We start from the raw sequence: 17,570 nt of genomic DNA, 5'->3' as shown, positions 1-17,570 counted from the left end.
CAATTCTACACGACCTTGGAATAAAGATCGGAGTGGTGCTAGAAGCTTAGGAGTACACAATGAGGCCTTTGCTAATGTTAGAGGGACGTTTAACAGTGCAACTTTTAACTCAATTTGCTCTGCTCAATTTGCAGAGTCACAAAATTATAGATTCTAGCTTTACTCAGTTCAGCTAGACATTCAAGAAAGTAGTGATGGAATGAATGTCGGTGGAAGCTCGAAAATGCGGAGCAGTAGCTAACATATTTTTCGACACACCCGACTCCCACTACATTGTGACAACTATGCACAAGAGAAGACGTGTCGAGACCAGTGTTGCCAGGTCTTCGTCATGAGAAAACGTCACTCTTGGTCTGAAAAAACGTCATTTCCTACCCAAAAACGTCTTTTTCAAATGAATAGAAAAAATTGTGGAACTCCACACCAAAACGTTTCATTTCCAAAACTCGAAATGTTAATGCAAATTCCTTGCATTTACTGGTATGTGTCCATATTTTAACAGAGAACCCGAGATAAAGCAACCAAACCTTTATTGAGTCGTATCGAAATCACTCGATCGCACCAAAACGTAAAGCTGAGATCACACGATTGCCGTAAAAGCACCAATTTGAAACAATTTTTATGATGGAAATGTAGCATTTTGGTGTGGAACTCCACAATTGTTCTTATTAAACTTTTATTGTGTACAAAGGTGTATATGTACGTAAGGTATATTAAAATGTCAATTCGACAGAGCACATTTAACATTCATTGTAAACTGGTTTGAGATCGTTAATATAAAAATAATTTTATACATACATTTGTGATCAGCTGATTAAGTCATCAACATTTTGATCGATTTTGGCTGTTTCTCTTTCGTTTATTTAATATATATTATTTTTCCATAAAAGCCAAGCTCTTTAACAAACAAAATATAAATCCACAAAAACTGTGCACAAATTATAAAAAATCTGCAAATTTTCAGCTAGATTTTCAACTTTTTATTCAGATTTTTTAGATTTTTTTTTTGAGTATGCAGTTTGATAGCCCATTAAATTTCAGGGCAATAATGTGCCAGTTTAAAGGGGCGTTGATTTTTAATATTTGTTTCTTGTAGACATTTCGGTTGTCTAAAATACTAAATTACGTTCTGTTAGGAAGAAGCATAGCAATATTTCAGTATTTTTTGCGTTCATTACATTTTCAATGTAGTCTTAAAAAAGTCGCCTACTTTTTTCTGACGTTTTATGCTGCACAGCTATTTTGATGCTTTTGCGAGCGTGCGTGTTGCAATAGATCGTCTCTTCCTGATTCGGCTTTTAATGTGCAATTGCAAACATTACAGCAAGCCTCGTAGCCTCAAGTGTTTACACAACCAGCCTTTGAACACGGGATCCTTAGTCCAAGAATAAAAAAAAAAATCTTTTGAAGCAGCTGCAGCAAAACACAAAGATTGTAAAGATTTATTAAGAAAATAATTAAAAATCAGTTCCTCTTGCAAGATTTAGTAACAAAGAAAAATTACTGGGAAGTTAAAAAACGTAATTTTTTACACAAAAAACGTCCAAACGTCAACAGGATACAAAAAACGTCCAAATGACGTTAAAAACGTCAACCTGGCAACGCTGGGCGTGACATCCTGCACATGTGGTCTGCGTACCTGCTGCTTTTCGCCTTTTCGATTAACAACAACATCAGTGTTGCTCGCCTTGGCTCACTTACAAGAAACACAGCATGTTTGGAAGCACTATATGCAAAATGATCACAGCAGGCATGCAAAGGGGCCCAAAATTACTTATCATTGCCTTGTCGTTAGTTCAGTACTAAAATAGTTTTATATAATAAGTATTTTTGTAACTCCGACAACGAAGGTGTTGTTAAATTTTTTGGGCACCCCTGATTTAGAATATTAGAATATGTCTACACTCCATGTCTCCATGTGTCTACACTCCATGACTATTCTAGATGTGTATTTGTCACTCTCAAGAAGCAATTTAAGAGGAGAATTGATCAGTCGCTTTGCTGATTTCTGTTAGTTCAGCTTTGAATTCGACAACCAAAAAATGAAAACTCGACTTCTGGATTAATGCCTATATGCCCAAGCAGAGCAGATTTCACCTCACTTGCGTCCCTGGTCATGTCTTGGTCTTGTCGAATTTCCGGGTAGACTAGGTCTAAACGCACGATGTAGAGAATAAAGGGGGCGCCCATCTCCTACCGCTATTCCGCTTGTGTAACCTCACACTTGATTGTTAACGTTTCTTTTCCTTCTAGCACTGTTTCAGTTGTGAGAGAGAAATAAAAAACGTGAACAAGTTTTTTATTTCTCTCTCACAACTGAAACAGTGTGGCGTCACACAAAAATCTTGTATTCTATCATTCTTCGCCTAAATGGGATCGGAAGCGGTCACAAAGTGTACACCCTCTTAGAAGGTGGGATATATCAAACGTTGTGGGAGCTCTAACCGGGCACTGTCTAATAGAAAAATATGCAGAAAGGCTCGGCGTACCTTTCCGAAGATGTTGCAGAAGTTGTAAGGATTACGAAGAGGAGGAAAAGGTCTTACACCCCCTGTGTAAATGGCTTGCACTGATTTAACAGGGAGGATAATTGAACGATGTCTAACTGTAGTAACACAATGGAAATTCTATCTATGGCCGGGATGTGCTCAGCTTGAATTTGGACACATCGATGTAAATGGCCGCAGCATTAGGGTACAAGCAAGAATGATAGAATACATCGTGGGGTACAACTACAAGACTAAGTTCACTTTCCAACTTCTCCTAGTGGAATAGGGGATACTTTATCATCTGAGAACTTTAATTTTTCAGGAAGATCGCTCATAATTCTGGAATGGATTTATTAATAGTTATGTTTAGACACTTTATCAATTTTAACCCTTTTATAAACTTTCTAATACAGTTAGTTTTCATCTAGTAAGCACTTAATTGACACATTAAGAAAAAAGTATTTCTGCTAGATTTAATTAGCACTAAAATAAATGATCGGTTATGTGGGCCCACTACAATAAACCCATAAGTGGATTAGTATGTATGCACATTTGTATGTTCATATACTAAATTAAAGCTGATGATCTTGCTTTCTTCTCGACAATAAGTACTAATGGATTTTTTTGTATAAATTAATTTAACACGCTTTTCGGATCAATTAGCACGGTAGTAAAGAGGTATGCGCAAAGACGTGAAAGAAAAGCTTTAAAAAACTCAGGTGAACAAAAGAAATGCGCAGAATCTCAGCACGAGCTCACTTTTTATGTCTACATATTTTTCTCTACATACTTGATGGAATTTGCGTTCTTTATTTGTAATTGAATTTCAATTGGTTCACTGCCTCCTTGTTTTACATGCCCACCTTCTCCTCTTCGAACAATTTGCATTACAATTAATCCGGCGAAAGCAAATTTGCTTACTCGATTTGGTATTGGAAAATTTAAATATTTGTTTTCCGGCAGAATATTGATATTTACTAGCAAATTGTTAAGTAAATGGTGTCAACTTCTTAAGTCTGTTTCTGCTTAATTTATGCAAAGTTAATTAATTGGTGAAACAGTCAATGAATCGGGAAGAAATTCATAAACTCGCAGTGAGTGAGCAAGAAATGCACAAAAAAAAAAACAAATCGATATTTAATATAAAATATTTGCACTGAACACGCGTGGCTTAAAATTACTGGCTACCACAAAGAATGACAATTTAAATACTACATAGAGCGCGAATTTCAGAGTTCAACGCTATTTTCGCTGGGAATCCCATACGGTAAGGTTAGGTTTATCTGGTCGGCGTCGAGATTTCACTGGCGTTGCCAGTTGCAGTCTCATAATAATTTTTGGGAAGAAATTAAAGGCATATGAATATTTAAACGTTTCACTTATTTTCTTGCTACACAGCCCAGTCTTTTCAGGCAGGATCTAAAGTAAGTGGAGGGGGGCCAAGGTTAATATACCAATTATTATTTTTTTATCATTTTGCTTTCAATAAATTTTATGCCAGTAAATCGTCTCGCGGGGTTTGTTAGACCAGAAAGTCTTTCCTCTCCTATCATGCTTCTCAGCCATGTTCTTGCTCTACGCAGTGCATGAAAAATTACTTAAATAGCTGGTAGAAACTTGCATTAGGGCATAACCGTTATTCTGGGCGTGCAATTACAGTTGCACGACTATACTCAAGCCATCCCTTTCGCCCCATTAAGGCTCTTTATATAAATGTGCATGCGCTAGGCTTGTGACCGCTAGGTAAACAAGATCCAATGAAAATGTCAAAATATCCTGGGTTCCCCCCCCTCACTTTCACGAAACTTTGTTGACACTTTACTGATATGCACTTGAATATCCGGACCCTCAATAGGAAAGATGTCTATATCGATCTGATCGATAGCTTAGAAAAATACCAGCCTGACAGTATCACCACGGAACGGGAAATGTTATGAACGGGCAATGATAGTGTTGTATGTGTAGGTGGGCAGAGGAGGCCTCGTCAACTTCATTCTAGGTTCACCCTATCAGCGAATGAATTATCCGCATCAAATCTAAGATCGACAACATCAGCTCCATTTGTGCGCGCGCTCCGAGGAGAAGGCCGATGGGACCAAAGAGTGCTTCTACTTATGTACGGATATCCCAGCCTGGATCATAGCACTTCCGACCACGATGAGATTTTATCGAAAGTGGCAGGTAATAGGACCAGGCACCGGCCTCGAGCGATACCGGGAAAAGAGAGGAAAGAGAGACGTATTTTTAAGAAAAAGAAAAGGGAGGCAGAAACCCCATTAATGTAGTAGTCATATAAGTAAACTATGTCTAAACTAAACTAGCGTTTTTAGTAATCAATGCTACTGAAACTCAGGGAAAATGTCGAACCTTCAGTGCCTGTCAGACTACCACATCAGTCACAGAGGGTTAAAGTGGTGTCATTTTTTGGCAGTTTGATGCTTAAAATTTGTGCGAAATGTCTCTACAGCATATTTTATTACTTTTTTCCCAATAAAGTGCATTAATAACTAAATACATAAAAGTTTATTCACGAATGTTCAAAAAACTGCTTTTTTATAACAATTCTTGAAAATATGAACTATGAAGGTCCACGAGGCTTGAGCACACTGGATGGGAGAAATCAATACAAAATATGGGTAGAGTTCTAGGGTTAATATGAAAAAAAAATAAAAATTACCTGAGAAAGCAAGAAGATTTGGAATCATTCCGCCCCCAAGAATGTTGTTGCACTCTGTTATTTTCTGTCTATGGTTTTAGAGTCCACCGCGTTCACAGACTGGCTTACGTGACTTTTTGTGCACATGTGCAACATGTCATGACTTTTTTTTAAGTATTTGTTCTTTATTTACATGCGAGTATGCTGTATGCAACTGCACTGGTCTGTAGCTGCAGACCGCGCAGCTGTCACTGTTTCGTGGTTTCCCTGCAGGGTAGCTGATAAAACAACCAACAGCTGCGCGGTCTGCAGCTACCCTGCAGGGAAACCACGAATCAGTGAATCAAATTTCTAGTTCCGTTCTAGATCCTTATCGACAAAAACGGGCCAGTTCGATAGTAACTTGATCACCACCAGTCTAAAATCAGCAAAATGTGGTACTTTAAAAAAAAAAACTCTTTCATTTCACGGGATACAGTGGGGGTTTGTTTACTTTACATAGATATGTGTTTGGGGGCTTTTTCTTTTAAATACGCTTTCATTCTGCACTTCGCAGATGCTTTTTCGTAGTTTTGTAATACAAAACAAAAATCGGAAAAACGATGCAGCGGGAGGCAATTGACACTTCCTAGAACATCGCAATGTTAAATTCGCCATTTGCTAGCATGCAAAAGGGAATTAACGCATACTACATAGTCTTGGTACTAAATTCTCTAGTATAGAACCAGTTCGGCAGTTGTGCGTTTCCTTACAGGGTACCAATAACTACATACTTTGCACTGACTCACGAATCAGCACAAACGGTCAGACCGCATCTCAGTTGACCTTAATACAAAAATACTTTTCCATTACGAGCCTGCCTGTAAAGGGAGTGCGTGAGTGCTCACGTACAAAAGAAGTTAGGCCTAGCCGGTCGGCTTTGTAAGGCATATGTACAAGTGTATTTGTTTACTACTTACTGCGCGCAAAAATTTAATTATGTTTTCCAAAGAAACAGAAAACAAAAAAATCAAAAGGAAACTCTTTAAATGGAAATGGCCTTTGATATGCAGGCTTATGCAGTGCATATGAATTAGTTTTGATTTATGGCAAGCAGTTATTATACATACTTATGTATGTACAGGTACTACAAACATAAATAAATAATTATGTACCTAAATTTTTTGGCGCTTGCCTACGCAAGCCGATAAATGGTGGCAAATTTTTAGTAAAAAATATACCCGGAAAGGAAGATCGGCTGGCGAAACTTTCCATGTGTTTCTTTTAATAATTGTTTTCAGGTTGTACTATATATTTTGAACTTAATGCTGGTTGTTGCTTGCTCAGGGTGGGACGTATCTAGTTAGTAAATAATTTTATAGTATATAAATAATTGCAACAACTTACGTGCCTTTGGTAAAGCTAGGGATAAAACGATACTAGTAAATTCAAGTACCTACTCGATACTTTTCGTCCGATACCAAGTAATTTTGGTATCGATACTTTTGTACCGAGTACTGTGTAGGTATCGGAAGAATGTACTTGTTACTTTGTTTTTTGACTTTTATTTTTTAATCTAATTATTATTGTGAATATCTAAACATTTATTGAAGCTTAGTTGCCAACGAAAAGAAAGTCCTACAAAGAAAGACCTATTAGAATATCGGTAGCGTTAAGTGAAAAGTTGCTAAGTCCACTTTTTGTGAAATCTCATTTTGGATATAGGAAGCTAGGTAACAGTGCTTGTTTAATTTCTTCCCGTTTATACTCAATCAAAGGCAAATTTATTAAGTCCGAAAGAGGCACAGAAAAATCGATAGGCTCACAAAAAACTGCTACTTCCAAGTACGGGTTTCGACACATCCATGGTATCGTTTTATCCCTAGGTAAAGCGTAATAATAATGCTAATTTAATACTTTGAATTCGTAGATTGGTCGAAAAAAAAAATTCAATTTCAACTGCTTGTGTCTATAAACCAGCGATCTATGCTCTGATAAGTTTGGCAATTACATTGTTAATATCAAATTGGAATTTAGTGCTGTGATGTGTAAAAATTTATAGTTGATTTCCACCAAGCCTCAACTGCAGTTTATGCCGTTTGAAAAACGGAGATTACAACTCGAAGGGGGTAATTCCACTTATTAAGTAGAAGCAAACGAAAGGAAAAAACCAAAACTTAAGAAAAAAGTCTTGCCGATCACCCCATCTTGGAATTTTTTGCACTTCTCTGAGCTCTTAACTGCAGTTAGACCTTTGGTGGAATTAGGCTATAAATGATGAGAATTCGCGCAATTTTTTTTTACATTCGAAGGTATTTTTCTATTTACACCTTTGGGATAGAATTATTATAGCATCTGTTTATCGGCCATCTTTCAGAAGTTGGATATGAGAGATATAAATGGAGGAAGCACTGCGACCAGTAGGTCTATTGTGCAATCAGCTCATCACAAGACAGTATCTAGCACTAAAGACTATAAATTTCAGAATGGATTCGGTGGTAAGGAATGTACATACATATGTAAGTGCTCTTCTCTTGGCCATAGATGTACTATCCACCTCTCCGTCCTCCATGAAACGGCCTCACACTCCAGGAATAGGTGAAATTATTTCTCATTGGCGGAGTCACGAAAGCGACATAGTTCATTTACCAGATCCCTAGCTTACATATATTAATTCCTAGGCTGTCCTTGGGGAGGTTTAGGAGTTGCATGTGTTTCTTTAGATTGTATCGCCTTAGTAAGCTCTTAGCTTGGCTAAGACCCATGGTATTTTGTTAAAGCAGTTTCTTTCTATGTTCTTCCTTTGTCGTGTTAGGACCTACTCAGGTCCTCGGCCTCGAAGAATGAGAGAGCCGCCTGACTATCACTGAACAGATACATTTGCACACAGACGAATGGCATAGACTTTCGCTTGGAGGATGCTTCGAAAGGTTCCCAAAGGCATTTACAGCTTGAGCCTAGGGCCATATCAGCAAATCTTACGAGTAGTTTTTTTTAGTGTCACTCTCTTCCGAAACACCGAAATTAAAAATTGTTCACTGTCACCCGAAAAAATTATAATTGTTTTTTTTTTTTAATAACTTTGGTAAGTCTTCAAATAGAATGTTCATATTACAGGCAATAAAAGTTGGCATCAAATGCGGCATATCTGCAAAGTTTCAAGAGTGTGCCACCAAATAAAAAAATAATTGCAGCAATCACAATGTCTGTGGCAATTTTTTTTTGTAATTTTTGAAAATTAACAATTTTTTTTAATTTTCAAAATATGTGCATTAGCGCGAGTTTATATTTTGACTTCTTTAGATATATTTTAAGTCTTAATTTAAATAAAATTTCGCAATGGAATCTTGTTTTTTATGCAAAACTGAAGATAATGCATTGTCTCGGATAAGTGTGCTATGGCATGCACAAAAACATTGGCTAGTAGCAAGTGGTAAGTATAATGCCTTAAATTTAAGATTATTATTTTTAGTAATTACGAGTACTTTGCTTACCAGTAGGAATGTGTTGCCGTAAAAAAGTGTTGCATTGCTAGTTGTTGCAGCATATAATTGCTTAGTGTTTTGTTTTATAAAAAAAATAACACAATTTAAAACTCCCACTAACTTCAATTACTCAAATTAAATTTTTACACTCGTCAACCACATAATTGATTGGCTTCTACGTACATATGTAGGTATATATAGTATGTATTACAATCAACACTTTTATTTTTCTTTTTTTGACTACCTATAATTTAAATTTTTATTTTTATAAATTTTTCTATAAATAAAGTAGTTGGGGATTATTCCAAAACAAAAAAAATGCAATTGATAAGTTTACAACGAAGCATATATGTAAAAAAAGGAATGAATTATAAAAATATGTATGTAACATTTACGCAAACTGAATAATTGCTGTTTAAAATAAAACAATCTCAATTTAAATCTCAATCATGTAACTGTACATTAGGATGGTTCTTAAAATACCGACGTACGAAATAAAAACATAAAAATAAAAAAAACATATTAAAAATTAGGGGTCTCTACTAGAGTTTGAAAAAATTATTTTTTCTTAAGTTTGTCAAGATTTTTAGCGAAAATATTATTTTCAAACCCCGATAGCGACTCATAAAAAATTTCCGTGGATGTCTTTGTTTTGCACGGTTCTGCACGTAAGTAGAACAAAATAAACGGGTGTCTTATACAAAATTTAGATGGCAATATTTAAGAACCACCCTAGTACGTACATTAGTACATTAGACCGTGTCACTTAACAAATAAACAAAAAAAAATTTGACCATACACCCCTGAGTCCAAAGAAATTGTGGCAGGCAATTTCGAAAAAAAGTTTTTTTATCGAGCCTTTTTAAATTTTTCGGTGACACCCCAATTCGGCAATAATTTTTTTAAATTATTCTACTAAAATAGTCAAGAACACTCCTTAGCAAAAGTTTAATGATTTTTTACGAGCTTTTACTTAATGACATTAGGTTGGTATGAACTGCGATCTGGTGGGTAAGTGATAGAACAGGGTAAGTACTTGGTGTTATTCAACTTTGACACACAAATTATTGCCTGCTTGAGATAAGAACATCGATTTATCATACTTTAAGATCCACATTCGGGGAAAAAATATTCAAAATTGAATCGAAATACAATGAAACCTCGATAAATCTAACCTTGGTAAAACGAAACACTCAATTCATATACCAAAATCGATGTTTTGATATTCTGTATATATAACTTCGACAAATCGAGGTTTCACTGTAATTGTTTTGCAAAAGGATTTGGCGAGCTTTAATATACTGACATTATGGTGATACGTTAGGGTGGTAGGAACTGAGATTTGGTGGGTAATTACCAGAACAGGGTACTTGAGGTCAATGAATTTTAGAACGAAAAGAAAAATTTTGTCCTCGAGACAAGAACATCGACATGTCAAACTTTAAGATCCGACTTGCATGAAAGGTATGACGAAAAATGTAAAAAGGAGGCCCTTATGTTCGGCCAAAAATGTGCATTACAAATTGCTCTGCAAAAATGCTTTAGACTCAGAGTTGTACGGCGAACTTTTTTTCTGGTACGGTCTATTGTACGCATGCACATCCCCATGGGCATATGTATGTATTTCAATAATGATTGCTTTGTTTATACAAATCGATCCATCATATGGTACCTGGCGCACGACTTAAACAATTGCTTACTGATTCTTTGGGATTTATGAGATGTTGCGTCACAATAAATTTTGGAAAGTCAAATTGTATTCCCTTAGCCATATATATGTACATATGTAATCTATCTAAATAATATACGTAAGTACATATCTACATTTATAATCATACACATGAAAGGTACACATGTACGCATGCCGTCTAAGTGCAAACATGGAACTTCAACGGTCACTCCACCCTTTTTGTTTTTCGATTAGAAAGTAAGGACAAAGCTATAAACAAAGATGTAAAAGTTGAACAAAGAGCAGTAAAATGCCGAATCTATCACCTGTTTGACATTTAATGCAGTAAAATTATGAAACAAATATGTATAGCAAAGATCGGCCAGAATATGCGCCATATAGAGATTGCCATTTATCAACTAACTTGTCAGCGGCATAATTAAAAACTGTTGTGCATTTAAATTTTTTTTTATTTTTTGCCTTTGCGACTTCCATAGGTCTACTAATACTATTTCTACACAATCTGCATACATATTTACGTACATAAATATGTAGTGTGCTATATGTGCTCATCACGAGTATTTATTAAACAGAACCAAGCTACTATGACGCGCTACCTTTCCAAATCATGTGCCAAGCGCTGCGAGTAAGCTGTATTCTATATACATACATACGTACCCTGAAGGAAGCGAGTGATTTTTTTTAAATCAACTAATTGAAAGATTACTTTTAAACAAATGCAGTGAGTGTTGAAGTTTCGAATTTTGATTCTATTTTTACTCAAAGAAACAATTTGTGTTTTGGAAGTATGAAAAAGCATCTGTGAAGTGCAGAACGAAAGCGTATTCAAACGAAACATACTGACTTTGAAGTACTTTGAGCCAAATGCATTTTAAAGTAGTTGAAATCAAATGCAGATTCGGATAATTGACTACTTCCTAGGACATTGCCATGTTAAATAAATAAGTTCGTTGCAGGTGAGAAAGTGAGAATTTCAATTAGTTATTATTGCAAATAAAGTCGTATATAAATCACTTTAAAACTAATTTAATTTCCTGCAGGGTGTGGATGAGTTATGTATTAATGTATGTTTGTATGTAGGTAATTTAACTGAGACAAATTCCCATAGCGATAACAGCTACAAGTATCTGTGTCTAGGTTATCAGCCACCTACAGCCTTGACGTTGGCAAGTTGACTTTTCGAGATAATTTTTTTCAAAGACACGCGCACATTCATATAACGAAAGAAGAGCCAGATTTTTCTTTTATTGAAATGGAAAAAACAAATGTTCGAACGGATTAAGAAAGTTAGATGTTTCGGGCTGAGACTTATGAATGTGTATGTAAGTATGCAATAGGCATGGCGGCAAAGATGGTAAGTTAGATCGACCCAGGTCCATATAAACTTGCCTTCATTGTGGACAGTAAAGCTGCTTTCAAATGCCTGGGGTCGATAACGTTTAACTATATCTGAGTTCAGAAATTTACGACAGCACATAGTCAAACTTTCCGCGGTCCCTGGATACAAATTGGTATAGCGTGCAATGAGGAAGCGGACGAGTGCACGAGAAAGGAGTTTGGATAGCATTAGAGCAAATGGCGCTGCTTCGCGCTAACTTTGACCATTGCTTGTCGAACGAATAAGATGGAGTTTGCTATAGCTCTCAAAGCGCCGAACGTTCTTTTTCTCACAGGAATACCAACAGGACATTGGATTATAGGCCAGATGGCCGCTAGGATCGCAGTTCCGCAAAACGATTTCTGATACAGTTCAGAGATGAGGAAGACATACAATCCACGCGACATTTCCTGTGCGAGAGCCCCTTACAGTGGAGAAAACGTTTCGAATTTCTGAGGACCACTATTCGAGAGCTAAGACAGCTTAACAAAAACTCACTTACAAAGTGTGTTCACATATAAATATATTCTCAATTAAAGCTCGTTTTTTAATCATCCCGTCAAATTTGTTTTGCTTGTTATTCTCACATCTCATGGAAAAGTTAAGTTTCTTTTTCGTGCCACCGTGATCACTGTTTTCTGCTATATTAAGCAATTTAAATATATGTGATCTTAATATTTTACTAAAAACGCCTTTACAAACCTCTTTTCCTTGCTAGCGTCCTATTGTGTTTACTTCTACATTTGAATAATTCAGCCTTATCATGAGTTTCATTTTCCCTTAACCGGTTCACTTTACACTTTTTGTTTCCATGGTTTTACTATGGGCGGATGACAAATTGTCGGGTGAAACTCAGGATAAGGCAGATTATTCCTCAGACTTTCTAAGCTTTTTTGTACCACAAAAGCTAACAATACAAAATCGTTTTTTTACTATTTTGATGAAGGCGAATAAACTGAATTTAGACATACGGAGCTATGATACAACAAAAACATTCGTAAAAAATTAAAATTTTTACATATAAAAATCGTCACCAAAGCATGAATAAGGAAGAAGGTTTTCAAATTAATTATCTGGGCAGTACTTGGGGAACTTGACTGAGCGATTCTATAGTATGCTAAATTTCAGAACTGTCAGGTCGTCGTACTTTTGACTGCCACGGGATGCCTTCTAAAGACACCAAATCAACATTTACTCAGCAGAATGCTTATTTCTCCCATTAAGGAACATAATAGCATGCCCAGAAAGTATATTCTTTTGGGTAGTAGCAGCACTCGATTGAAGCTTATTCACCTGTCAGGCATATTTGAAGCCACCTGATGATTCTTAAATAAGTAGACGAACTACATACAATAAAATCCCCATGACTGCTGTCATCGTGTCCCACACGAAGATCTCAAGCTGCCCCTCCTGAGACCAACGTTCCTTCACATATCTCCGTTCTGCATATTGTGTGTATTAGAACGAACTCTTAATTATCCAGAATAAAACTCAACCCACTCTAAGTATTTAATTATGGGAAGATGTCCTGTACGATACATACTAACCACCTCTTCAGATGCCCGCGCGAACCAACCCATCTAATGCCTAGGGCTTAGTAAACTGCGACAATAACAACATAAAACAACCTGAGTAATTTTTTTCGGAAACAACTGAATAAGAGCTGCAAGAACAACAAAATTTAACGAGTTTTATATGAAACAAAAAATACTGTCAGAAAAGTAGCCAGAAAGAATAGGTGTTCACGTCAATACAAGGCTTTACAAATTTCCAGTTGTCTTAGAAGTATAGATGAGCAGATGAGTAGAAATATAGATATAACAAATGGCTCTTTTACATCGCAGCGATAAGTTTCTTATAATAGTCGGTAGGATCGTCGAGATATAGAAGTCAAGTAATAAGTTCAATGAAATTCAAGGTCAAAGTCTGTTTAAAATGATGTGAGCAGAAGTAAGCTAGAATTCACTGAAAGGTGTTGAAATAAGCTGAGTTAACAATAAACCAATTTCACACATAAATAATATCAATCAACCACAAGCCTTCATTAGCTTAACCCTTCTGTTACATTAAAAACAACTTACACTTAATACATTAAGGTCACGAAATGACCTTTCATATATTTTGAGAGGACAAGTACAGAAAATGCGTTAATATGTAGAAACAACAAACTTTTTTTTCAAATTTAAATTTAGGTTGAATTCTGCAGGATGTTGCAAAGTTATTTTGTGTTATTATTTTCAGTTTAGAATTTATTGAAAATTTTGAGTCAAAAAGGTCACGAAACTACCCAAATGTAACAGAAGGGTTAACTCTGCATTGTTCCACTAGAGATCCTCAAACGAAAATCAGTAATATTTATATAAAATATTTACAACTTAAATCCTCCAACCACTGCAACAGCGCAATTCAAGCGAAGACCATTCAATGAATTCTTTTTTCTAAACACAACGACATTGTACGAATAATTGAGAAGAAATTCCGCTGTGATTGCATGACAACTTGACAGATCTCTCAATTACGCCAGCCAAAGCCGGAACATGTTAGTGGCAAAATTCCTGTTTATTTATTATATTATTTAAAATTTGTTTGTGTACGTAATAAATTAGGAGTTAAATGCTAAACATTTGAGTAAATAAAGTCATGGTGTTTTGTCGTCACAAATTTCTCATGATGTTTTCGAGATTAGCGGGCGATAAAGTGATTTCTGACATAAAAATTAAGGTAGGTTTTTTTTTAACGAACTACTTTACTGGGTGTTCTTTTCGGCAAATAAAAATTAGAAGTTACAAATATTCGCGTATGCGGACAAAATGTTGGCCATAAATAGTGAGCGTAAAACTTCTATTTACCAAGCTTGATATTATTTACCAGAAAACACACAGGCACCTCGCCATACATATTTCCTACAGAGAACATATAAGCCAACAGAGAAACGCATAAATTCTTTCGTAATTTTGCTTTCGTTTACACAGTTCCGTTTTTATCATTTCCTTCATTCATTCATAATGTAAATAAAAAATTAAAATCTGAACAACTGCCAATTGAAAAAATTACGGAGGAGAAGAACAGGAAAAAGATTCACATTACACTAATTTTTGCCAATTGAAATCACAACAGAGCAGATTCAAACGATAAATTAAGCAAATAAAAGTATGATGGACAAAGTTGCCGGAAGATAGTGGGAAATGGAGCAAAAAGCAGTTATGCAGTTTTAATTTTGTAATTTGTGTCTCTTTTTGCAATCGAATACAGAGTAGAAGAATTGCAGAATACGCCGCTTTCAGCATTTCATATCCGCACATGCAGCGGATGTTTGGAAAATTAAACTAAAATCCATAAGCAAGTAAATCTGCTTTAATCTTCAACTACCTACATACATATGTACATATGTACATAGTTGCGTTAGATCAACTGCCAGTGGCGGCGAAAACACCGCAGTTAGTCTACTCAACGTGTAATACTATTATCAGTGTAACCAGAACAGCCTGTTAGAGTCTAGATTTAGCATTTAATTTTAGGGCTTAGCCTCAGATATTTAGATCTGAATTTATGGATTTTTCCGGCCTTTTTTTTGCTTAAAATAAGTACTAAGCTTTATAAAAATCTTTAATGTTTCTAAAACAACTATTTACCGTTCAAATATTACTATGGCAGTGCAAAGTGCCATTTCTTTGAAAAAAGGCTCTCTTAGCCTGTTCAGATTAAAAAAAAAAAAAATAGTACTGAGAAATTCGCTCTAAACTTTTTTTACAATTTGTAATGTAATGTAGAAAATATTCAAATTTTTGAGCTTTTGTTATCCTAAACTGAATTTCTTTTTGCAAATATTGAAGTTTTGTAGCCGTTATTAAGTAGAATCTTAGATGTTATTTTGTCTTTTGATGAGAAGGATTTATAAATTTATTTACACAAAATCGTTTTTGCGTCACCTATCGAGTTTTTAAGGAAATATTACATGATTTCAATTTTAACTAAAAATTTTTCAGCGTATAACTTTTTCTAACATTTTTTTAAAAACCCATTTAACTTTGCTTTTTTCAATCATCTGGTCACACTGACTATACTATAAAAAAATTTAGTAATTTCAAGTTGATTGATTAAATTATAGATGCTTTTGATTGGGGCATTCCGCCGAACAGATGTTCACCATATTTACTATATGTACAAATCAATTAACTGTCGCAAAATTTGCGCAAACATTTAGCCTCATTTGTGCTAGTTGTTGCGAAGTCAGCTGAAGAATTGTACACCTTTGAATAGCTGCTGCGTGGCAAGCTGGACACGTATGTATATTAGGGTGGTCCAAAAATGCCTGAAAAAAGTGAAGTCAGAATTTTTATGCTCTCACCCTCTAGGATTGTTCTATACCGAAAACAATATATCCCTATTTTTATTTTGAAATCAAAAAATTTTTAGAGGTCGCTCAAAGCGCTCAAAGTTTTCTATGTATTTTATTTGGAGAAAAAACAACTTTTCGTAGAAACGGTATGGAATTCTTAACAATCAATATTTTTCCATCGGAAAACTCTGATTCTCTGCAGTAGATTCCCTAGAATAATACCCGATTTTTTATTGAACCATATTTGCATAGTAACTATACTGAATAGGTAGGCCAAAATCCCCCAAACACCCCACAAAATTCAATGGCGGGACCAATAAAAATCGTTAGTAATGAAAAATTGGTATCTAAACAATTGCGTATTATTATTGGAAATGTTCTGAAGAGAACCAAGAATTCCATACCCTTTCTACGAAAAGTGGTTTTTCCCCATATGGAAAACTTTCAGCGCTTTGAGCGACCTCTACAAATTTTTTGGTTAAAAAAAGGGGTATATATTTCGCCGTAGAACAATCCTAGGGCGTGAGAGCATTAAAATTCCGACTTTACTGTTTTTGGACCACCCTAATGTACGTGCATATGTATGTACGGCTGCGTGTAGAGGCCGGCAACTTGGAGCAACAAAGTGGCGACTTTACCTGCCACAACATCACTTTGCATGTTGCTCCGTATCAACATTTCGCAACGTGGCCATTTAACACACTCACGCAAGCGCTCATCAGCTCATCAGCTCATCTCAGTCATTCGTAGCACCATAAAGATTGACGCAATGCTAATAAATTTATGATTGCTCACATGTTGATGCTGCTAATTATGGCGGCGATGATGCTGTTGGTGTTAGGAGTTAGTAGTTACGGTGCCATTGATATGTCGGCTGATGATGACATCGCATAACTCTACAAAAATAAATACATATTTGGCGCTTACATATTTGTTAGTGCATGGTAGAGCATCTCCCCAAATACTGGGACCTACCTCTGAGAAGCTATTCCGTGGCAGAAATATGTGTTCCGAAATGCATCAAGCTAAAAGTGAAATTAATTGCAAGAATTCGTCATTAGAATCGATTTAGACTGGGACCTTTGCTAAGGTCGTAAAATTTATTCTCTTCACTGTGGTCATAAATTTGTGAAATGCAGTACATATTTATTGGTCCCATTAGTCAATTATGAGCTTTTAAACATATCCATTTTATTGCAAATGCACTTTAAAAGGCAATCCACTTCATTTAAAGAGGTTTTAAAATTTTGCGTCTATTAAAAATACGTATGTAGGTATAAAATTTCTGAATGCTCGCAATTCAATATGGATAGGTTCCCACAATATATATGTGAGTACATTCATACCCTGCAAAAAATCGTACGACTAATCTCTAAAAAGAGTATTCCAGGATTAGTATTCAGGGGGTACAATTGGGCATTAATTAGTCTAAACTATTATTGGAGATCAATTAGTCCCCGACTCATCTCTAACGGGTAAAATTTAATGTTTAATGCTATGTACGCCGCTAAGCAACGAAATTTCATATGCGGCGTTGGCATATACTAGATTTTA

General features: G+C 35.6%; 1 protein-coding gene across 6 annotated transcripts in view; it reads right to left on the bottom strand.

The window, feature by feature from the left end:
- mtd (TLD domain-containing protein mustard) overlaps positions 1 to 17,570 on the bottom strand; it is a 164,824-nt gene that overhangs the window by 124,147 nt on the left and 23,107 nt on the right. The window contains exon 2 of one of the 6 annotated variants that reach the window (XM_017614505.1): positions 8,619 to 8,853. The exons of the other annotated variants lie outside the window; for them this stretch is intronic. Coding sequence (XP_017469994.1) covers positions 8,619 to 8,671 — 53 coding nt within the window. The 5' untranslated portion in view covers positions 8,672 to 8,853. The remainder of the gene's footprint in view (positions 1 to 8,618; positions 8,854 to 17,570) is intronic. 6 annotated transcript variants of the gene reach the window in all.

Source organism: Rhagoletis zephyria, unplaced genomic scaffold, assembly GCF_001687245.7.
Source record: "Rhagoletis zephyria isolate East Lansing unplaced genomic scaffold, Rhagoletis_zephyria_1.1 Rzeph_scaffold_00841, whole genome shotgun sequence".
Taxonomy (NCBI): domain Eukaryota; kingdom Metazoa; phylum Arthropoda; class Insecta; order Diptera; family Tephritidae; genus Rhagoletis; species Rhagoletis zephyria.
Note: the sequence above shows the minus strand (reverse complement) of the source record. Positions and strands in the feature narration are given on the sequence as shown.